At 24.2% G+C, this 25,324-nt stretch overlaps 6 protein-coding genes across 6 annotated transcripts; 4 read left to right on the forward strand and 2 right to left on the reverse strand.

Moving 5' to 3' along the window:
• Positions 1 to 1,600: 1,600 nt before the first annotated feature.
• Positions 1,601 to 6,280, forward strand: SRAE_X000190800 (Hypothetical protein; the record flags this gene model as incomplete). Its single annotated transcript, XM_024654263.1, has 1 exon — positions 1,601 to 6,280. One exon carries the CDS (start codon positions 1,601 to 1,603, stop codon positions 6,278 to 6,280), a length of 4,680 nt encoding a protein of 1,559 aa, XP_024499378.1.
• Positions 6,281 to 8,578: 2,298 nt separating this feature from the next.
• Positions 8,579 to 12,027, forward strand: SRAE_X000190900 (Nischarin; the record flags this gene model as incomplete). Its single annotated transcript, XM_024654274.1, has 5 exons — positions 8,579 to 8,677; positions 8,728 to 9,012; positions 10,542 to 10,701; positions 10,886 to 11,046; positions 11,164 to 12,027. The coding sequence occupies 5 exons, from the start codon at positions 8,579 to 8,581 to the stop codon at positions 12,025 to 12,027; spliced, it is 1,569 nt and encodes a 522-aa protein (XP_024499379.1).
• Positions 12,028 to 12,611: 584 nt separating this feature from the next.
• SRAE_X000191000 (Hypothetical protein) lies at positions 12,612 to 13,514 on the reverse strand (the record flags this gene model as incomplete). Its single annotated transcript, XM_024654285.1, has 1 exon — positions 12,612 to 13,514. One exon carries the CDS (start codon positions 13,512 to 13,514, stop codon positions 12,612 to 12,614), a length of 903 nt encoding a protein of 300 aa, XP_024499380.1.
• A 932-nt stretch (positions 13,515 to 14,446) lies between these two features.
• Positions 14,447 to 18,288, forward strand: SRAE_X000191100 (Probable phospholipid-transporting ATPase VA; the record flags this gene model as incomplete). Its single annotated transcript, XM_024654296.1, has 4 exons — positions 14,447 to 14,586; positions 14,652 to 17,493; positions 17,554 to 18,131; positions 18,177 to 18,288. 4 exons carry the CDS (start codon positions 14,447 to 14,449, stop codon positions 18,286 to 18,288), a joined length of 3,672 nt encoding a protein of 1,223 aa, XP_024499381.1.
• Positions 18,289 to 19,455: 1,167 nt separating this feature from the next.
• SRAE_X000191200 (Reverse transcriptase domain and Integrase,catalytic core domain and Zinc finger, CCHC-type domain and Protein of unknown function DUF1759 family and Ribonuclease H-like domain and Aspartic peptidase domain-containing protein) lies at positions 19,456 to 23,799 on the forward strand (the record flags this gene model as incomplete). The annotated part of the gene is made up of 1 exon (XM_024654307.1): positions 19,456 to 23,799. One exon carries the CDS (start codon positions 19,456 to 19,458, stop codon positions 23,797 to 23,799), a length of 4,344 nt encoding a protein of 1,447 aa, XP_024499382.1.
• Positions 23,800 to 24,280: 481 nt separating this feature from the next.
• SRAE_X000191300 (Hypothetical protein) lies at positions 24,281 to 24,746 on the reverse strand (the record flags this gene model as incomplete). The annotated part of the gene is made up of 3 exons (XM_024654318.1): positions 24,281 to 24,361; positions 24,398 to 24,490; positions 24,531 to 24,746. 3 exons carry the CDS (start codon positions 24,744 to 24,746, stop codon positions 24,281 to 24,283), a joined length of 390 nt encoding a protein of 129 aa, XP_024499383.1.
• Between the last annotated feature and the right edge of the window lie 578 nt (positions 24,747 to 25,324).

Consider the following 25,324-nt stretch of genomic DNA (forward strand, 5'->3'; position numbering starts at 1 on the left):
AATATTATCTTATGATAACAAAGATTACTATGAACCAGAAACTAAATTTATTGAATCAGAAACCCCTAGAGAATCATCCAAAGCTGCTGAGATAGAAGAGAGTATTTTTGCTGTATCTTCTAAAATTCACGATGACTATAAAAATGTAGAAACTACTACTTCAGCAACGACAACATATTATAGTGAACTAGAACAACCTGTTGATGTAACCGATCAAACTGATTATGAATTGCATCAAGAACCAATAATAAAAGATATTTACGATTCAGAAGTTGAAGAATCACCTAAAAGTCTTGAACAAAAAATAGACACTGTTACAAAATCTCCAGAAATCAAAGAAGAAGTTGAAATTGTAGAAGTAACACCTTTAACTAAAGCTCATTCTGATGCTGACTTAGACAAAGATAGAACTTATTTTGATGATGAAAACATTGAGCATCTAGAAGATGATGGAAACATGATTTTAGAGATTAAAAAAGAAGAATCTTTGGTTAGTGATAAATCTCCTGAACCAATAATGACCGAAGAAGATTCAATAAAACCAGAGGAAATTGATAAAGTAGTCGAAAGTTCAACAGATAAACAAAGTGATGAAGATGAAGTTTATAAAAAAGATAAAGAATCCCATGTTGATAATTTAAGTTATCAAAATAAAATTGCTTTTGATGAAATCCAACACCGTCCAGAGTCACCTAATTCTGAAGACGAATATTTATTTGAATCCAAAAGAAATGACGGCATCACAGATGAAGTTTCTTCATCAACATTCTATGATCATTCTGGTGAAGATGTTGATCAAACAAATAGTTCTGATGTAGAAAAAGAAATACACCATGATAAACTTCCATTTGATGAAACCTACCAACGTCCTGAATCTCCAGACTATCCAGATTCAGATCAAGAGTCATATGATCACGGTCATTTGGAAGATGGCCAATTAAAATCAAGTTCCAACATTTCTGCAGTTGATGAAAGTAAAACTTTGGAAAAAGAAAAAAAGACTACTGATTATATTGCTTCATTAGATGAACAACCAAAGGATGTTAAAGATGAGCAAATAAAATCAGATTTTGGATACATTGAAAATATACCATTATCTGTTTCAGATCAAATACCAGAAACAACGTTAAATGAAGACAAACAATTCGTTGAAACACAAATTCAAGATTTTGATCATGCTCCTGAATCACCTTTTAAAAATGATAACTACCACGCCATTGAAACAGTCACAAAATCTTCTATTATTCACACTGATTCTGAATCACATCAAACTGAAGAGCCTTCTGAAACTGCTGAAGATAGTTTTGAGACAAAAAAATCTTCGTTGGAAACCTTTGATCATCTTTCTAAGTCTTCAGTAGAAGAATTTGAACAAATGAACATTGAAAAAACAACATCTACTACCGATGATGCTGATTTTAAAGACGAAGAAAAAGAAAAATTATTTGATGATGAAAAAGACATTTTATCATCAGTAAATGAATTTGGTAAATTAGAACGCAGACTATCGGACATGTTTAAAGATAATTATATTAAATCAGATTTATCTTTCGATGAGCCTTCATCTAAAGAAGAAGAAAAATTAAGTGATAATGCTACAATGAATAAAGATATTACAGAAACTGACTACATTGTTATTTCACCAACAAGTGATAAAAAAGATCTGGAAGATGAAAACATTGGTACGACTTTAAATGCACCAACTCTATTAGATGAAGAAGTTAATTTATCATCTCATTCATCAAATGTAGATGATGAATTCTTTGCTGGATATAGCATCAAAAGTGAATCTTCCGAAAAAATATCATCATTAGATGAGGAAAAAAGTACAGAAACATCTTATCAAGAAAGAAATATAGACACGGAGCCATTTGAAGATGAATTTTTTGCAGGAAAATCAATATCTGCTAATGAAAAAATAAGTGTCTTCAAAAGCGACGTATTTGGTAATGAACAAGAAATGCTTGATGAAGAACCAAAAATTAAAGAAATTCCTTTAGAAGACAACATGGAAATAGGTAAAGAGACAATAGAAGATTATTCAAGTAAAGATATTGAAGAAAGATCTGATAACTCATCAGATGAAAAGATAGACGATAAGAAAGATTTATTTGAGGATGAATTTTTTGCAGGATATTCTATTAAACAAGGAAAAATTCTAGATGATGATACACATCAACCTGATATTGACACAATTAAAGAACAAACTTTTGATGAGCCAGTAAAATCATCTTCACAGGAAGATACTTCTAAAGAATTTGAATGTACCAACATTATTCATGATGATGAACATTTTTATCAAGAAGTTCCACATACACTAATAAAAGATTCCGATGATAGTAATTCCTTTGAAAAAGATTTCTTCTCTGGAGTTTCAATTAAGAAACCATTGACGGAAGAAGATATCGAAACAACTATTGAATCAAACAAAGACTACGAATTTTTAGAAAATCTCAGTGATACAGACAATCAAGAAAATATTAAGGAACGTCAAATTATTGAAGAAACTGATAATTTATTCACTGAAATACAAGATGAAACAAAGGAAATGGTAAATCAAAAGCCTGAAACGACTGAATACGAAATAGTTGATCCTATCGTAAAATCACCTGAACAAGAAGACGTTGGCCACATTTCAACAGATACAGACAAGTCTTATGAACGTGACATTGAAAAACATATAATGGAAAAAGATTATGAAACAACTACAGCTGAAAAAGATTTAATTAACAAAGACGCTGTAAAATCAGATCTTGAAGAAATATATCCAGAAACCGGTGTATCATCAAGTACGTTATTAGATTATGTCGAACAATCTCAAAATTTAATATCATCCCCAGAAAAAATTATTAGTAATCTTACTTCTGAAGCTGATGAAAAAACAGATAAAGATGAAAAAGAATTTTTGAATAACGACAAAAGTTCTCTGGAATTATTTGCTGAAAAACAATCAACAGATATTGTTAATTCAATTTTTGATACAACTATTAAAAGCGACAACATAACAACTGGCCCATTAGAAGAAGGAGACATTACTTACACTACATCACCACATAATGAGGATATTATAGAATACAACCAAATTGATCATGAAACCTATGGTGAATTACATGAGGCAAAACCTAGTGAAGAAACAATTTTAACAACACAAGAAGAAAAATTGATACTGCCAGATGATAAACCAAAAACTAAATCAGTTCCAATGGAAGAGGTTAAAGCACTAGAAGATTTTGCAGAACATGAATCTAGACAAATTGTAGAAGAATGCTTTGGCATTTCAAAATCACCCAAATTTACAGAACAACTTTTTGACGAAAATGTACATGGACAGTCCGAAAAAAATGAAACATTGGAAACAGACATTGATATAGACACTCCAACTCAAAAACGACATTTGCTTGCAGATGTTATTACATCAAAAGTAGAGGACACACATATTTCTGAAAAACCTTTTATTGCAGAAGAAACTTCAAGAGTTGTTGAAGATATAACAAGGGAAATATTAACAGAACTTGAAGAAATAGAAAAAGTAGAAGGAAAGATAGAAAAAGATGTAGAAAGTAATAAAAAATTGACAGAACATACCTTGATAAAAAAGGAAGCCGAGAGTATAGTAGACAATATTATGAAGAATATTAACTTAGAAAATTTAGAACTTTGTGATGATAAAAAATCGGATGACAAGGATATTATATCATCATCAACAACAGACGACGAAAAAGATTTGAAAAATGTTATCGTTGATTCTGAATATATACATAAAGATGTTAATTTAGATATAATCCCAAATGATGACACTTTTGAAAAAAGAAGTATTACTGATACATCTTTTTTAATTCAGGAACAAAAAGAAGATAACAAATTAGATCAAACGTTTATAATCGTTGAAGAATCTGACGTTGACCAATATGTTCATCCACAACTATCACATAATTTAAAATTGGAGCATCTTGAACAAAGTAAAGAAATTCTAAAAGAGTCACCACTTGATGAAATGGCTTTGATTGAAAGAAAATTATCTACAACCCCTATAGATGAATCAATTGTAGAGTCTGAAGAGGTTGATATCAAATATAGTGAAAGTGATAAAGATTCAAAAGATGGAAAAATTCATTCAACATTTGTTATGCCCGAGAAAGTATTTGTTATCCCAGAGAAAGAAGAAGAATTAGAAATTTTCCAAAAAGAAGACGTAGATGAATCATTATTTATAGTTGATTCTGAAGATTTATCAAGTGATTCAGAAGTTCAAAAAAGTCATGAAGATAAAATAACACTTGTTGTTGATGAAATAAAACAACCACCAGTTTTAATTATTTCAGAAAATGATTCAGATGATATTGACAAAGACTTTTTAAATGAACAAACTCCAAAAGATTTAACTCAAAATATTGATGTATATGACAATGATAAAAAAATGGAAGTTTTAAGCAGTGATAAAGAATCTGATTCATTCCAATTTCTAGATAAAATTTCTGAAAAAGACTATTTATTCGACGATGTAAAGTATGATGATTTATATGAAGAAAAAAGTACTCAAGAAGTACCTGAAGACCCAATGACATCTTCTATTTTTGTTGAACATGGAGATAAGAATATTTTTGACAGTGAAGATGATAAAATTAATTCATCTGTAACAAGTTCACCGAATCCATTTATGACAGAAGATGAAATTCAAGAGCACAAAAACTTTTTATTAACTGATTCTGAAAGTGTAGATGAATTTAATCTTGAAAATGATAGCTTAAGCACAGGAGGAGAAGAGTTTGGTTGTCCCAAAGATATTCAAGAACAACATATTACTAAAGAAAAGAGTGTAAGTGATGAAAAATTAGCAAAATCACCTATAAACTTGGGCGGTAATATTGAGCAAGAGGAAAAACTTTTGTTTGATGATGATGACGATAATATATCGGAGCAACCTCAATTAATAGAACTAAGTGATTCTGATGAGGAAGATAATGATAAAGACAAAAATTTATTTTCTATTGATAAAGGTGAAACAAATTTATTAAGATCTCATTCAACGGCATTATCAACTGATGTTGAATCACCACAAACAGTCATAGATAAATTTGAAACTTTAGAAAAAGATTTTATATTAGAAACCGACAAAAAGGATCCTAAGGGAGAAATTTCAGTAACTGAAGATATTATGACCCAATCTGTTGATTCTTTAAATGAACAAGAAGTTACACCATCAACAGATTCTGGTGGTAATGTTATAGATAACTTTATTTTCGACGATAAATCTCTTGAAAGAAGAGTTAGCTTATCTTCAGAAAAAAATAATCAAAATTCTAAATCTAAGACACATCAATCTTATGACAATATTTCTGAAAGTAGCTTACAAGAATTTGAAAGACTAGAAGCTGAACTATTTAAAAAAAGTGGTGATGTATCTCCATCATCTGATGAAAGTGAAGGTGGAAAGTCAAGAGTATCTGATGATAGAGCTGGTTCTAGAAATAGTCTTAATGAATTTGAAAGATTAGAAAAAGAATTAGCTGATCCAACAAACGAAAATAACGAAGTAATGATGCTAAGTTATATTCGTGAAGAATCTGAATATGAAGATATGAGTATAAAAGAGGATGAAGAAAATGTTGATTCACTTAATGATCCTTCTTCTGATAATCAAAAACAAACTGAATTTGAAAATAGAGATAATATGGGAGAGAGTCTTGTTGTAGCTGATAGTCTAGAACAAATACCACAAATTCCATCAATTCTAGAAACATCTGTCGATTCATTAGAAGTATCAAATGCATATGGCATTGATAACAAAAGAAAAACTCAAGAAGATGAATTTAGATATGACGATGAATTTGAAAGAGAACCTAAATCAAAAGATGGAACTATAATTGAAGCTTGTATAATTCCTGGCAATGAAGGCTTAGATAACGATTCTTTATTAGGATTTTCATCATCCAACCAAACGGAAGACTCGAATACTTATACATCACAAAATACAGAGGACACATTCCAAGAGTACCATGATGATGATAAAGATTCTCTTGAAGGTGATTTATCAATTATGGGTAGTGATATACCAACAACAATAACAACATTTAAATCAACAAAAATATCACCAACAGGAAGTACTGAAGTCATCTCAAGACGTGTACTCACAAAGGTCACAGACCCCATCATTTGTAGAGTCAAATTCACTGGAACAGAAAGTGAAGAAAGACTTCAATCTCTTGATCCTAATATTAGTGTAGAGACAACTGATGCTGAAGGGAATGTTACAACCACTGTTAAACAACATCAATTATAACAAATAAATGAATACATAAAAAAAATTTCAAATTACTTTTGAAAAAACCTTAACAATTTTTTGATTAAAAATAATCAATAATTATGATAAGAAAAGCTTAATAATACAAAAGAAGCTATAAAACATTAGCTCGTCGCATAAAATTAATAATCTCGTTATTAAAATTTTTTACCTATAAAAAAAACGAGAAAAACTAAAAAAAAAAATCATTGCTTATACACAGAAATCTCTAATATCTAAATTTATTTAGCTTTTTTATTTAATTTAATCGTTATATTGTTTCCTATCATTAATATTTCAATTTATACGTGTCAATATTTTGTTAAGCTTAGTCAGAAACCAGAGAATAAAATCAAAAGTATAATATTATTTACGGACAAATGAAGAAATAAAAAGAATATGTATGTGTACTTTGAAGATGAATTACAATTATTTTTTCCTATTAAAATGAATACATAATTTGTCTACAATACTAATTTTGACACAAATTATTTAAAAAGAGAATCAAAAAAAAAATTAATGTTATTTTAATATTTGGTAAAAAGTTTCCGAGGTAGTAATATGATACAAGAGATTATCTGGTCACAATTACAATATTATTTTTCAAAAAAAAGAGCTTTTATTTTATAAAAAAAAATAATATTAATAATATAATTTAAAATATTATTTGTTCATTATATAATGCTATATTTAATTTTGCTAATTAAAAATCATTTAATAATTTTGCTTTTTAAAACTAATAAAATTTATATAAAAATTTTTTTATATTATTTAAATTGTTATTATTATTTTTTTTATCCTTAATGGCAAAAAAAATATTATTATTTTCAAGTTTTAAATATTTTCTATATATGGTGTGTTTTATTTGTCATTTTGTAGTCATTTTTTTAATTATTATATCAAAATTTTTACTTGTCAATAAAAGCATTTTAAAATAATAAATGAAAAAAATATTTAAACTATAACGTATTAATAAAAGTTTATCTTAAAAACTTATTTATTGTATAATTTAACTTCTTTATTTATTTTATTAGTAATCGAGATAAATTCTTAAATTTTAAAAATTTATTTTTTTAATTTAATTTAAAATTTTTAGTATTTTTAGTATATTAATTAAAAGAAAAACTTCTAAAAACTTTGAAAGAAATTCTATTTATTTGTTTTTTTTTAATGTTAAACCATTTATGAATTTATCTATCATATGATACATAAGAATTTTAATTTAAAAAATATTTATTTAAATTTTTTAGAAAAAAAAATTGATTAAGAAAAAAGTAAGACTCTATGGAATAAAAAAAACAACTACAAACGATTATTTATTTATTCGCACTTCTTGTTATGTAAATTTATTTAAATGTTATTTAACAAAGTATATTTTCCATAAAAAAAAATTATATAAAATAAAAATTCGTAATTGACTATTGAGACAAATTATATATTAAAAAGAAAATAACAATAATTTGATGATTCATAAATTATATTTAAACAATATATAATATTTATAAAAAAAAAATTGTATCTATTGTTAAAAGATATTAAGTTATTTAAAACAATTTTTAAAATAAGCATAAATTATTAATATTTTTATATGATATTAATAAAATTATTATGTTTAAATCTTATACTTTGATAAATTTAAGTATGTTTTAAAATTTCTACAATTTTCTTAAATAATTTTAGTTTAAAGAATAAAAAAAAAATGTTAGTTAAATTAATTAATTATTTTGTGAAATGAAATACTTTATAAATTAGCCTTTTTTTCATATTTTGATTGGCATTTTATAGGTTATATAGTTATTGATGTTATATTTATAAAAAAGTATCATTTTTCTACTTTTTTTTTCTATCAATTATAGTATGCTTTTTGATTTCTCAATATTTATACTTATAAACTTTTAATAATACATCTCAATAATTTAATTATTTACAACTTTTTGATTTCTTTATATTGATTATATTTATATATGTATATATATATTTTTTAAAAAATAATTTAAATATTTAACAAAACAAAATTGATCTATATTATAAATATTGTTATATGTTGTTATAATCTAACTTTTAATTAATGTGAAATAGTTTAACATAGTTCTTTATCTATACAATAATATGCGCAGTTTATTTAAGGCCGCGACTGCTTTTTAAAACGTTGACGGCACAAAGTGATTTCTTTATAAGTTATATTGTATATTTATATATATATATATATATTTAAAGATATTTATAATATAAATATATATTATATATTTTTATTTAACAATCTAATATTTATTTTTTACTAAAAAAAAATTGTATCAAATGGCTATGTTAAAAGTTTCTGAAATATCACCACATATTGAAAAAAATAGAATGATTAATATTACAGGATATAAAGAGAGTGGACTAGACAAACATATTGTTAGTCAAAAAAAAAAAGTCTTATTTATAAATAATAACATTTTTTTTAGTTGTATTTAGTAAATGTATGCATTAGTGATTGTCAATGGACTGTTGAAAAAAGATATAATGACTTTGTTAAATTTGACAAAATTCGTTTTCCTAATCAAAAAAAATCAAAATTACCTAAGAAAAAATTTATTGGAAATAAAGATCCTATATTTTTAGCAGAAAGAAAAGTAGAATTAGAAAAATATCTACGTACTACAATAGAGGATGAATTACAATTATGTAAAAAAGAAAATAAACATAATATTAACAAAATTACTGCACGATTTTTAGACTTTCATCAATATGTAAGTTCATTATTTTTAATATATTTTAAAAAATATAAAAAAAATTCATTTTCATCCATATTATTATAATTGTTTAAAAAAAAATTTTTTTTAAATTATATCTAACTTTCAAAAGAATTTAAATCATCATCAGATTCTTCATTAGACATAGGAATAATTTTAGTTGATTTATGTAATTCTATAACAGAATATATTCTTTTCTCTCTCCAATATTGTAGACCATTCCATAAATTTCTTGTACCAATGTAGATTGATAATATATTTTTTAAAATAAATATACTTATATCATATTTTTCTCCACTTCTTTTAAACTTAATAATATACATGAGATATATTCTAATTGCCATATAAGGTCCATTTACAAATAAAATATAAAAATAGCCCCATATTTTAGTTGAACAGAAAAATTTTTCTGATATTTTAGTATATTTTAATGGTAAAAGTGAGAATGATGGAAGAATAAAATTGATACATACTAATATTACTATGCAATATTTTAATGTTATATTAAGTTTCCAAATATTTTTCTTAAATATTATAATTAAAATTAGAAATATATATATAATTAATTAACTTACCTCATTTTCGAATAATAAATCAAGTATAGAAATAGTATCTAATATATCTAAACATCTATTACTAAAAATATTATCAATACTAATTTGTCTTTTACTTGTTAATGATGTATAATGATTTGCTTCAACCAAAGTAACAAAAATAAAAATTGATAATCCTATAGTTAGTTTAAAAAGATGATCATCAAATATTTTTTCATAATTTTCAAGTGGTTGAGGAATTAAATTTTGATAAAAATAGATAAATGTTGTAAAAATTTTTAATGATAAAAAAATTGAATAAGTTAACCATAAGATCCATGTATTATGTAAAAGTCCATCTCTTGTATAATTTTCACGCATATATTTTTGATTTTTTTGTATTTGCGCAATTGTTGCAAAAATTATTAAAACTATTAAAATAGCATCAGGAATTGAGACACTATAGAAAATTGGATTACGAAGATTTTTAACAAAAAATTGTGATAAAATAAAACTTTGTATTGATATTAATATTATACATATTACTAATGCAGTTAAATCAACCATACAACGACAACATCTTCCTTAAAAAAAATAATATATTTTAAATATATAAAAAAAAATATTTTTACCTGGTACTACATTCATTTTAATAAAAAAAAATTATTAATTTTATTTTCCAAAAATTGTATAAATATAAAAGATAGTTTTATTTATTTGTCAATAGTAATTTAGATATAAACGATTAATTAGTTCAATTTTAATAAAATTTTATATATACAGGTGATACTTATTTATTAGTTAATTTTCAATATTTGTATAATATGTCTTTAAAAATTTTAATGATTACTATAGAAATATAATTTTTGTTATTTAGTTTGCTTATCTATAAAACAAATATAAAAATTATAATTCAAATAAAATATACAAAAAAATGTTTAAATTTTATATAATGATTTAATATATTAAAAAAAAACTTTTTTTATTTTATAGGAAATTCATTCAATTGTTGAAGATTTATGTGAACAGTTAGCTGCTAAAGGATCAAAATGGTTAGAAGAAAATGAAAAGAAACCAAAATATTTTGAATTTACAGCAATAGAAATATATTCAATTGCAGAAAGAATGATGTTACCAATTCCTACATGTAATGGTGAGTTATTTAAAAAAAAATTTTTTTTTAACTATAAAATATTTTAATTAAAAATTAAGTAAATAAGTAAATATATACTAATGTAAATAATTAAATTTTAAATTTTAATAGATTTATGATAACTATTTAATATTTTTTTATTCATAAAAAAAATATACTTTATTAATATATAATTTTATTTAAGATAATGATTATGAAACTGATGTATCACATGTTATGGACTTTTTAACTAGTATTCGTAATTTAAAGATAAAAGGGTCGAAGAATTTTGTTGACAATTCAAATATCTTGTCAAATACACTTCCGCTTAATCTTCACTTTATCAGAAACCTCAATGCTCTTTGGGTAAGTAGTAATTGTAATTGTTAAAGTAGTGTGACAGTATCTAACAAAATAAGCATCACATAAAAAGACTTTATAGTTGATGATTAAAATTATTTATATTTATAAATAACATTTCAGTTAACTGATGGAGATATTCGAATGTTAGGAGGGTTAAATCGTGTTAAAAAAACATTGACAAGGATTACAATACATTATAGTATGAAAAAACTTAGTGATTTGTTTGGAAAAGAATTAAATGTCTCTTTACAAAATAATTCTAATTGGGATGTTTTAAAAGATGCAGACTTTTCTTTTAATGAATGTACTGAAATAGATGAATCCATTATTGTTCTTACTTCTTTAGTTAAACTATCTTTAAATTATAATCAAATACATTCAATAGGTAATTCACTTCATAATTTAACACACCTAACAGAATTAAATTTATCAAATAATTGCATATCAAATATTGACAATTGGCATCTTAAACTTGGAAATATAAAAAAACTTAATCTATCCGGTAATGATATAACAAATCTTCAAGGATTATCAAAAGTATTTTCATTAGAATATCTTGATGTATCAGATAATCTTTTAGGAAATATTGAATCAATTAAAGGTATTGAAAATTTACCTGTTTTAGAAAAATTAAAATTAAATGGTAATAAAATACAAAAGATACCTGATTATCGTGTAAAAGTTTTATATATCTTTGGAAAACGTTTCTCAGAAGTTATTTTGGATGGTGTTAAATGTGATGTTGGGGAAGCTGATACTATTAAAATAAGACTAGCATTAGAAAAGATAAAAATTAAACAACTTGATGATGAAAATAAAAAATCAAACAACCATTCAATAATTACTTCAAATGAGGATGAATTTAGTGACTTTTCTGAGGTAGAATGTTTCAAACGTGAAAAAATAGATTATAATAATAAAAAAATATTAGAAGATGAGGAAACATTTCATGACTCAAATGAATATTTACCATCTAACAATTAAAATCATTTGTATAAACAAATAATTTAAACTTTAATGTCCTTTCAATACCAATAATGCAAATAAAAAAAAATTTGTCCATTGTTTTAAAAATTTATAATCTTATTTATTCATATAATTACTTTACAACTTTTACTACCAAAAAAAAATGTTTACAAAAGCAAAATATTTTTTACATTTAAAATTTATATATAATAGATTTAAATATAAATTAACAAAATTTTTGTTGAAAATTAATGTTTAATAAATTTTAATCTATTTGTCAAATATCAAATTAAGAATTATGATAAATTTTTATTAATTGTATATAAAATAATCATATTATTAATTATTAAACAACAATTATTTTCAAGATACAATACAAATATTTTTATTAACGGAAATTTTGCAGTATCAACAAAATAGTCACAAACAACATTCTGGGTAATCAGAGGGTTGACATGTGCAAACATTATTGTTAATATTCAATAAACATGTAAATTTTTTAATTACTACAATGTATTCTATTTTAAATAAATCATCATAACTGTGTAAATTTTCTTTTCATTTATAAAAGTTTACACATATAAACATTGTGAAATAAGTATTTAAATATTCTTTTTATTATAACAGGAATCAATAAGATGATTAATTTGAGAACAAGTTGCATTTGGTATATATAATTTGACTAAAAAACAATTATTATGTACCCAATCTTGAACATTAATAATACCAAAACTTTTAGCAAATGTTTGTATTTTTTGACAATTTTCATCTGATATCTCTTCTTTCATTGGTATATCTTTATCAAGAATAACATTATTATTTAATTTTGCTTGCATTAATCTATTGTTATTGTAAGGAATAGCTGATGGTGGCATTAATTGTGATAAATTTTTTGTTTCATTTTTTTCTATATTTTCTGTTTTTTCATCAGCAATTGAATCAATTGATGTTTTAACATAAGTTTTTGGATATTTTCCATATTTGTTTTTATTTGGTTTGTTTTGTTTATCATTATACATTATTTTTACTGGATCATTTGTATGTGAAGCTGACTTTAACTTATTAATGTTATATTGATAATATTTATTCAATGAAAGTGATTTTTTTAATGTTTGAAAATTTTCATTTATATTATAATTTGTTGGGGATCTTCTAATATCATTATTATGTGACAATGAAAAAGGTGTAATTCTTGTTATAGTCCTATTTCTTGATAATACTGTTTTCATTAACTTTTGTTTATTATAATTTTGATTTAATACCTGATTATTTAAATCAACTTTTGATATTTTATTAGATATTGGTAAAGTACCATTCCATTTGTAATTAAAATGTTTTGATTTTATAACTTTTGGTTTTAATTCACGTATAATTTCTTCTTCAATAATTTCACCTCTATTATTATAAAAAATATACATTTCATAACATTTCATTTTTTTTATTTTTCTTCTATTACCAATAGATAGTGGTTTTAAATTATCAATTTTTAAATGATTATCACCCATTGGAATTAAACTATCTCCATTAACAAATATTTTGTATAAAAAATTATAGTATATTAAGAAATAAAAAAATATATTAAAATTGTTTTTTTTAAACATTGGCAAAAAAAATATGTATATAAGGAAAAATGTTTAATGATATAATTATAAATATATTAAATATGAAAAGAATATTTTATAGTTATAATATCTGTATAAAACTATCATCTTAACCTAATATTAATAAGGGCAAAAATATTTTTTAATATGATTAAATGTATTCTTAAATATACATTGTTACATTAAAATATCAAAATTTTCTCTAGTTAATAATCAATTTTGTATATTATATAATAAAGGAAGCAATGTGTACTAATATATGAATACTTAGAAGTACTGGACATTTATCAATTTTTATTTAATTCAATAAATGCTTGATCTATTAAGTTATATTGAGTGTAAATGACATTATTACCATAATGTATTATAAGTATCAAATTGTTGAAATATATAATATGTATAAAATAAATAAATTATTAATATAAAATTAAATGTATTGTTTGTATTATACCATATATTAATTTTATATTTTAGGTAAAAAAATTTTTCATCACCAATTTACAATTAAATTTTCAATACCACATTTTATATCTTTAAGTTGCTATTAAATTTAAAAAGTTAAACAAATAAGGATAAAAATTTATAATAAAAGATCATTTTAAAATACCTAAACAGTTACTCATTGAAAATTTTATCAATAATAAAATCATATCTATATTTAATCATTATTTGTAAGTATTTCTAAGCATGAATAATCAGTAATAAAATAATCGATCTAAGAATATATGAATGATGATAAAGGTATAATAGTTTTGAAAATAAAGCAGTTTAAAAAATTATTATAATATCAACTTAAAATTAAATGTTTAATTTATAATACTATTTAAAATATATAAATGTCTAATGAAGATGTAATAAGTATTACACCTTCAACAAAATGGGTTCCAAAAAATCCACCAATTATTCATACATTTTTAAATATTTGTTCTGGAATAAAAAAAATATTCTTCCCAGATTCTATTGTTTATGATAAATCGTAAGTTATATTATTTTTATTTAATTTATTTTTTTTTAAAAAAATAATTCTTTTATAATATTAAGGCAACGTGAAATAATACCAAATTATTTATATGCTGATACTCCAAGATATGATTTGATTAATAATAAAAAGTATAATAGTAATAAAATATCAACAACAAAATATCCTTCATTAATATTATTTCCAATACAAAATTTTTTACTTCAATTAAAAGTTTATGCAAATATATATTTTTTATTTGTTGCTACTTTAAATACAATACCATTTTTGGAAGCATATAGTGGTTGGAAAGCATTTTTACCTATTGGTATTATAATGATATTTAAATCAATTAAAGATTTTTTTGAAGATTATAGAAGAAGAAAAAATGATAAAAATATAAATAAATCATTAGTTTATGTTTTTGATGCATCAAAAAAAAGATTTCGTAAGATGGATTGGGAAAATGTATTGGTTGGTGATTTTGTTCATTTAAGTATAAATGAAACAATACCAGCTGATATATTATTAATGAGATGTTCTGATATTGATGGTACTGTTTATGTTGAAACATCAAATTTAGATGGTGAAAGTAATTTAAAAGAAAAAAAAGTATTAAAATCATGTATTGAATATTGTTGTGAAACTGAACAAGAATTTAATCCAACATTTTTAAATTTATCAATATTTTGTTCACAACCAGATAAAGATTTTGATAAATTTAATGGAAAAGTTATATATTCACAAAATAAATATGATATTATTAATAAAGATAATATTATTTATCGTGGATGTCAAATAAAAAATACAACATTTATTGAAGGAATTGTTTTATATACAGGAAAAGATACAAAAGCATTATTAAATAATGGATATGTAAGACATAAAACAAGTAGTTTAGATAAATCAACTAATAAATATACATTAATATGTATAGGATTACTTTTTTTAATATGTACATTTGAAACAATATTTTCAATAATATTTCAATCAGTATATTCAAGAAAACAACAACCTGGTTTAGATATACCATTTGTTCTTGAATATAATAGAACAATTATTATTAAAATTATTCTTACAATATTTGGTTTTATACTTGATTATCAAACATTAGTACCACTTTCATTATATATATCAATTGAATTTATTAAAGTTGCATTATCATATTTTATGACAAGAGATATAAATTTATATCATGAAGAAAGTGATAAAACAATAGAAGTAAAAACATTAAATATACCAGAAGAATTAGGACAAATAAAATTTATTTTATCAGATAAAACAGGAACACTTACTGAAAATAAAATGGTTTTTCGTGGTTGTCATATTAATGGTATAGATTATTCAAAAGATTGTGAACAAATTTATATAAATCCATTAGATAAAGATACAGAAGTTTATAGAAGTAAAAAATTAATTAAAGAATTAAGTGAAGGAATACATGATGAAAATAGTTCTGTTTATCATTTTATTATAAATATGGCTATATGTAATACTGTTGTTGTAACAAAAAAAAGAGAAGATACTATTGAAAGAGGTTTTGTTCAAGGGAATACATTACAAGTAGCAAATGCTGTTTTTTATGATCATACAGGTGATACAAATAGTAGAAGAAATGATGATGTAATTGTTGAATTATCATCAACAACACAATCAAGTGAAGATCAAGAAACAAGTAGTATTAGTTCATTTTCAGATAAAATACGAACATCAATAAGAATATTTTCTAGAAAAGTTAGTAAAAATATTAAACATAATAGAAAAAAGTTAAGATATGTTATAAAAGGTATTCTTGAAAATGATTCAAAAAATAAAATGATAATAAATAGAAAAGATGATGTATATGAAAGTGAAAGTCCAGATGAATTATGTCTTGTTAAAGGTGCTAAAGTATTAGGTTTTACAATGCTTAAACGTCATCATAATAGCATTGATTTATCAATAAATGGTTATGGATACTTAAATATAAATATAACAAAAATTTTAAAATTTGATTCTAATAGAAAACGTATGTCTGTTATATCAATTCAAAAAGGTAAAATATATATCTATTCAAAAGGTGCTGATGATGCAATTATGAATAATTTAGATAAATCATTTTCATCATCAGAATATGGTAAAAAAATTATAAAATCATCAAAAAAAGCATTAAAAGAATTTTCAAGTAGTGGAAGAAGAACATTATGTTTAGCTTATCGTATTATAACATTTGATGAATTAAATAAATTTATTGATACTATTGATAATATTGAATATAATAATGATATAAATCATGAAGAACAATTAAATTTAGCTTATAATGAATTAGAAAAAGATTTTATATTACTTGGTGTTGTATCAATTGAAGATCGTTTACAAGATGGTGTACCAGAAACAATTATTTCATTAAGAAAAGCAGGAATACATATATGGGTATTGACAGGTGACAAATATGAAACAGCATTAAATGTTGCAAGAAGTTGTTCATTATTTGATGTTAATACAAAACAAGTTAAAATAAATTGTTTAGAAGATTTAGAAAAAATACCAATGAGAATACCATATCAATATAATGCTGTTCTTTCATCAAGTGGTGTTAAATTATTAAAAGATAATGATGAAAATGTTATAAGAATATTGAAAAATGCTTCATCTGTTTTATGTTATAGAATGACACCTAATGATAAAGCTATAGTGGCACAAACTGTTATAAAAGAATTTAAATCAAAAGTTTTAGCAATTGGTGATGGAGCAAATGATGTACCAATGATAATAAGTGCTAATATTGGTGTTGGTTTAGGAGGACAAGAAGGTATGCAAGCTGTTATGTCAGCTGATTATTCATTAGGAAGATTTAAATTTCTTCAAACTTTATTATTAATTCATGGACATTGGTGTTATTATCGAATAACAGAATCATTATTATATTTATTTTATAAAAATTTTGTAAGTTTTATATAAATAATATAATAATTTATATATATATATATAATTTTTTTTGTTTAGGTATATTGTTTTACATTATTTTGGTACAATTTTTATAATGGTGTTAGTACAATGTGTCCATATGATCCATACTATTCAATGTTATATCCAATTATTTTTTCAGGACTTCAACCATTAATGTATGGAATATTAGATCAAAATTATTCACCTAAACAATTATTTAATAATCCTGAATTATACAAAACAAATTTAGAAAATGATTTATATAGTGTTAGATTATTTATATTAAATATTCTTGATGCATTGTGGCAAAGTTTGGCAATATTTTTTTGTACATATCTTGCATATAATGATACTACAATTGATATGTGGTCATTTGGATATTGTTTATTAACATCAATATTTATGGTTAATACACTTCATCTTTGTTTATTAACTAAAAATTGGACATGGATATTATTTTTTTGTAATGTTATATTTTTTTTTGTTCATGTATTATATTTTGTTTTATATACAATATTTATATCAGCATCAATGGGAATTACAGATACACCTGTATATGTTGGTGTATATAATACAATATCGTTTGTTTTTTGGGCTGTTGTATTATTGTCAACAATTATTGCTTTAATACCACGGTAAGTGATAAGAAATATAATTTAAAATTTTAATCTTTTTTATAGTTTTTATATTAAATTAATTGTTAAAAGATATCCTGTTTTATTACTTACTGATAAGGATATAAAGAATATACGAACGAGGCTATCAAAATTTTTTGCTCAATTTAAACGTTAAAAATAATAAAGTTCTTTTAGTTTTTAAGAGAATGTCTTTAATACAAAGTAATTATTTGTAAAAATGTAGAAATATTATAAAAAAAAAGTTTTATAAATTGTATTCTAATTAAAATTTTTATTTTATAAAATAAAATTTTTTTTAAAAGTTATAATTTTTAAAGATAACAATATTTTAAACTTTTTTCGAAAAAACTATTAGTTCTGATAACAAAAAAAGCATTTATTTTTTTAAAAATTAAATTTATATTTATAAATATACAGCAAGAAGTACAAAATTATTATTTGTTTTAAAATAATTATGTTGAAGTATATTTCGAGTTATGATTATAAAATATTCAATATGCATCTGTAGAGATAAATCTTTTAAATAAACTGATTTATAAATCAAATATGTAATTTTTTAAGGTACATAGTTTTTAAAAGAATTTATGTATAAAATTAAAACATTCACTTGGTTTTTACAATATATGATATAAAACACTTTTGGCATTTTAAAACTTTACTGTTCTTAATTTCAAATAATTGCTTTAAATCTACTATATTAAAAAAAATTAAAGGAAACGCTTTAAAAAATATTGATTCTTTTAAAATAAATTGCAGGACAAAAAATTGCTATCTAATACAGAAAATTACTAGCAATTAAAATTCCATTTCATAAAATATAATTAATTGTTTCTAATTTTTATTAAAAAAATAATAATAATAAACACTAATATTTTCATAATCAAGTTATATAATATTAAATTTTAATTTTTTAAATTTTTTAAAAAATTGTTTCTTGAATGAAATATTGTATTATTCATATTTGGAGTAAAATACTTTCATGATGTAATCAAAAAAAGAAAAGTATTTAAAAGATAGTTTCATCATTTAAGCTCAGTTTACTCAGTATCGTTATCATTTAATGTCATTAAAATTTAGTAATCAATTTTTGAATTTTAGGGGTTAGCGAAAGAAATAGAGGAGAATTTATTTAGTATTACCTTATATAGTGTAAATGTAAGTATATTACTATTATCTCCTGAATTCTCATATTTTAGTGGGCCCATTTTTTTTTATATATATAATTTTATTGTTCGTCTTATCTGCAATAAAGTGTTAAGTCTGACTTTGAGTACCTGAATATCGCCAATATAATTACAAATTAAACTGGATAAAAGATTATATGCGCGAGAGAACTAGGTCTTCAACTAAAAGAAATTTGTTTAAAGCCTCAAATTTAGAAAGGTTGACAGAGTCAGAAAGATTTAAAACTATTGTTAAGGAAACCAGGAAAGCTACTACTAAAACCATGAACTTCGAAGAGGATCGATCTATTGAAGATCATCAAATTAAAGAATTGACAGAGCTCGTCACTGTTTTAGCTACCCAGGTACAGGAACTTGTCAAAATTCAAGCCGATACGGGAAGGCACAAAAACAATATAAATACTGCTTCACAAGTACAGGCTGAAATTGCACGGAATGTCATCATTAAAGAATATAAATCTGAAGAAAACTTTGAAGAATGGTATGAAAAGTTTAGTACATATTTAAGTATTACCAATGTGCCGGAAGAGCAGCATTACAACTATTTAAAATTATATCTCACAGGAGATGCTATGAATATGGCAAGAGAGTATGATCAAGATTCATATATAGAGTTAGTAGAACAACTTAAGAAAGAACATACAGGCGGTATGGAAAAGGTTACAGCCAGGGAAACCCTTAGACAAATCAAAAGAAAAAGAAACCTCCGATATGATGAATTAGAGAAAGTGTCATCGGATGTTGAGAAGTGTTGTAAAGAACTTTTAAAAAGGAAATCCAAGGAGGATCGAATTCAAGAACAAATTGATATAATCATTGAATTGTTACCTTCGGATGTACAACAACATGTAGAAGACAGAGAATTCTATGAATGGAACCATTTTATAGCTGTTGTTAAGAGTAAATATGATTTGGAGAAAAGAAAGAAATTTGACGATGAGAGATTTAGGAAAATTGACAAGGGAAAGAAATCTCTAACTAGTAGGAGTAATGGATTGACAAATCCAGAAAATAAGACAGATACCAAACGTAATCCGATAATTTGTAATTCTTGCGGAAAGCAAGGGCATATTGCTAAAAATTGTTATAGTAAGAAGGAAATAAAGAAGACAGCTTTATTAAATGTAACAGGAGAAGAAAAAAACAACAACACAAATAACACTGATGAAGCATCAGAAGAAAGGGTGAAAGAATTCTCCAAATTATTATATAACTCCATAAAATATAAGGAACCTATGCCTATATCTAACATCAATTCAAACCGAATTTTCTTAACACCATGTCGAATCTACAATATGGAAGTTATAGGAGCCATAGATACCTGTGCTGATTGTACAATTATATCACGTCACTTGAAAGATTGTTTAAAGTTGGAAGAATCTGATAAAGAAGAAAAATTAAGTGTTACTGATGGTCATATAAGTTTAAAGAAGTTAAAGGGAAATTTATCAATAACTATTAATGATAACACTTATGAATTGCATGATACATTGGTCGCAAAGCATGACTTTGAAGGATTTGACATTTTACTTGGTACCAATTTATTAAAACGATTGAATGCTGTCCTAGATTGTCAAACAGGGAAATTGATCTTTGATGAAGATAAAACTTTAGACCATAGAGCCATTTGTCATCTAAGCAATAAATACACTTATGAGAACAGTTCTAGATTCTCGTTGAAGCTGAGAAAAGAATATGAAGATTGTTTTGCGGAAAGTGAAATGGACATTACCCCTGGAGAAGTTGTATGTCAAGAACAATTCTTTTTCGACAGAGATCCTAAGAAATATCCTACTTATCCTATTCCAGTAAATTTAGAAAGCACTGCCATTGAAATTGCTGAGCAATGGGTGAAAGCAGGAGTACTGAAAAGAGGCACAGCAACATTGAATCATCCTACAATGCTGGTAAAGAAACCCAATGGTACCTACCGTTTAGTTACAGATTTACGTAAAATTAATGATATAACCAAGAAACTAGATATTAGACAAAAACCGGTGATGGAAACCATTATGGAAATGAAACCATTTTATTATTGCTCTCGTATAGATTTAAAGTCTGCTTATGCTCAATTCATGCTTCATGAAAATAATAGAAATGATTTTGGACTAACAGTAGGCTCCAGAAATTACATTTATCTCACATTACCAATGGGAGCGAAAAATTCTAGCCATTTACTACACATAGAAATGCAAAAAATATTTGCTACCTTAATAAAATCTAAAGAACTTGTTTTATACCATGATGACGCTCTTTTATTGACAGATGATACAGATCCTGAAATACACATGAATCTACTTCGTCGTTTCTTTTCTTTAATGAGAAAATACAAATTGAAGGCTTCATTTAGTAAATCTTCATTCTTTTTAAAACAAGTAGAATTTTTATCGTTTACTTTTGACAAAGAAGGGTGGAAACCTTCACAATCTAGCACCACAAAAATTTTAAACTCCAAAATTCCACAAACCAAGAAACAACTACTCCGATTTTTGTTAGCCACTAATTATTTTAGATCTTGTATAAAAAATTATTCTCAAAAATCTGCCAAATTGTTTACATTGACCACAGGAAAGAAAAATAATAACATAATATTAGAGGGAGAAAACTTGAAACTTTATAAAGATATTGTTGAGGAATTAATGAATCCACAAAAGTTAAATTTTGGAGATCCTAATAAGAAATATTATTTACATACAGATTCGTCTGAAACGGGTTTGGGTGGATGTTTAACACAAATGATTGATATAAACGGCGTAAATGTAGAAAAACCATTAGCCTTTTATTCTATGAAATTACCATATTCTGTTAGGAAAAGGCATTCGACGTATCTTGAGCTAAAGGCAATTGTAGAATGTCTCAAACATTGGGCATATATTTTAATAAAATGCAAAAAGGGCATTGAAATAATATGTGATCATAAACCTTTGACTACAATAAAGAATACAGCTACTGAAAGTAGATTTGTAGAATTACTTAATTATTTAGCTGAATTTGACGCTGACATTACATACCGAAAAGGGGAAGATAATGTAGTCCCAGATTGGTTATCTAGACTTCATGAATATGAAAAAGAAATACAGAAGGAAGATGAAATAAATTTACAGATGGTAAATTGGACACAACTAGAAGAATCTTTACATACATATGCAGTTATAAGAAAACGAAAGAGGGGAAGACCGAAGAAACCTAAAGTTGAAACCATAGACAATGAAAATGAATTTAAATTACTTCAAATGATTGCTAATCAACAAACCATATTGAAAACAGAAGAACTAAAAGAACATCAAGAGAAAGATGAAACCATTCAAAAGGCATTATCAACAGGATTTCATTTAGATTATCCTATAAAAAAAATTGATGGAATTGTAAAAATCAAAATAAACAATAGAACTAATGAAGACACGGAAGATCAATCTTCAAAAGAAGAAAATGAAGGATTTGTCTGCTTCATACCACAATCATTAAGCAACAAAATAATATCTCTGCTTCATGAAAATGGACATTTCTCATACTTAAAAACTAGAGCTATGCTAAGACAGTTAGCATACTGTGAAAAGATGGCAATGAATATAAGAAAAGTTTTGAATAATTGTTTAGAATGTGCTAAAAGAAATAGTGCACCGACAAGACAACCAAGTGCAAAAGTTACATCTTATACTGAATATCCTATGGATTCTTTATCACTAGATCTACTATGTCCAGTTATACCCGATGGGGGATTTAAATATGTTATGAATGTACAAGACAACTGTACAAGATATTTGTGGAGTATACCACTAAAAACGAAATCATACAAAGAAATCTTAAATGAATTACTCAGATGGGTGATGTTACCATTTGGAATGGCAAAATCTATACGTACAGACGGAGATGGAATGTTTTCCAGTGATAACTTCATTTCTGAATGTAAAGAACTAGGAATTAATGTAATAAAATCAACACCTAGAGACTCTCAAAGTAATTCTTTGATCGAAAGAACCTTTAGAACTACTTCTGCTATAATTTATAAAATATCATGTAACAACAACATTTCTTGGTCAAAAACACTTCCATTAGTAGCAAATTATATTAACACTTCCAAGACGGGAAATATGACTTATTCACCATATGAAAAATTATTCTTACAACAACCTCACAATATGATAACACAATATTTACAAAGCAATATTAAGTATGTGGATAGAAATCAAGATCTCCATGAACTTATGAATGTAGCAGCATATATAAGACATTTAGATAATGAATATTCTGAGGAAATTAAGGCAAGAATAAATGAAAAGGCCAAAGTATTAAATATCATTTATAAACCTGGAGATAAGTTCATGTATAAAAAGAATCTTGAGGGAAAGTTTAAAGACTTATACCAAGGACCATTTATAGTAATTAAAGATGTTGGGACTAAGGTCACCTTTAAAGCTAAGAATGGAAAAATTTTGACAGCAAGCAAGGCTAAAATTAAAAGATTCTATGGAGACCTTTAAGGAGGACTTATATTCATATCAATTTTCTTAAGCAAAACAAGTTATACTTAACCCACTAAGTCTAGTCTGAGAAAAGGGAGAGTAAAATACTTTCATGATGTAATCAAAAAAAGAAAAGTATTTAAAAGATAGTTTCATCATTTAAGCTCAGTTTACTCAGTATCGTTATCATTTAATGTCATTAAAATTTAGTAATCAATTTTTGAATTTTAGGGGTTAGCGAAAGAAATAGAGGAGAATTTATTTAGTATTACCTTATATAGTGTAAATGTAAGTATATTACTATTATCTCCTGAATTCTCATATTTTAGTGGGCCCATTTTTTTTTATATATATCATTTTATTGTTCGTCTTATCTGCAATAAAGTGTTAAGTCTGACTTTGAGTACCTGAATATCGCCAATATAATTACAAATTAAACTTTGGTTTATAAAAATATTTCAATGTTTACTATAATTTTTTAAATTAAAATTCCTAATCTTTAAAAAAACTTTAAAACTTTATTTTTTAATTTCTTTCCAGCATTTAAAGTTTTGTCTTTTAAATTGTTTGCAAAATTCAACTAAAAATATAATTAAGACGTTATGTTAAAACTTACGCTTTTTTGAAGTTTAGGACTGCTGCTAACTCTTTTATTTACTTCATTCTTGGCTTTCTCTAATCCTAATTTTACTTTGTCTTTAGCTTGAACCTAAAAGAAATTCAAAAGACAATTTAATATTTTTACTTACAATTTTTGATTTCAATCCGTTTGCTTTTTCACTGACCTTGTTTTTGAAACTACTAAATAAACTTTTTCCTCCAGTTTGAGTTTGTTTTAAAGGCAAATTGTTTTCTTCTTGTGATAGAACTGCAACTTGATTTGAATCATCTTCAGAAGAAACTTCTTGTAAACTGAATTGAATGGCGAAAATGGCAAAGATAGCTAAATATTTTATAAAATGCATTTTAATTTTGCTTACCTTTACAAATTAGTTTTCTTTTATATCATTCAAAGTGTATTTAGTTTTAAATAAAAAGTTTTACATGTTAAATATTAAATAATAAAGTTAAATATGAAATGATTTAAAAAGAGTTTTTTTTATATAAAGTAATATTTATAATTTTTTGCCAAAATATTATTTTGTTTATTTTTTTAATACAACATAATTTGATAAAATATAAAAATCTATTTATACAATATATTTTGTAACGCAAATTTGAAATCTGGTGTTTAATTAAAAAAATTTTATATTACATACTAAGTTTATAAAAAGATAATTGTAATAAGTTTACGTATAATTTTTTAATATACTGTTTGATTTTTTATTACCAAATTTATTCATAGTATTTTTTTATGCTACAACCCTGTTCAATCTTTTAATATTGATATAACTTTTTTTTTTCTGAATAAACAAGTTTAAATATTAATGCATGTAGTAAATATTATATTATCATTGAAATAAAAATTTTACTTTAAAAAGTTTAAATTTTCAATGTCTTGTAATTTATCAGCAATGATTTTTTAAAAAAATTTTAAAACTTA

Source organism: Strongyloides ratti, scaffold srae_chrx_scaffold0000003, assembly GCF_001040885.1.
Source record: "Strongyloides ratti genome assembly S_ratti_ED321, scaffold srae_chrx_scaffold0000003".
Classification (NCBI taxonomy): domain Eukaryota; kingdom Metazoa; phylum Nematoda; class Chromadorea; order Rhabditida; family Strongyloididae; genus Strongyloides; species Strongyloides ratti.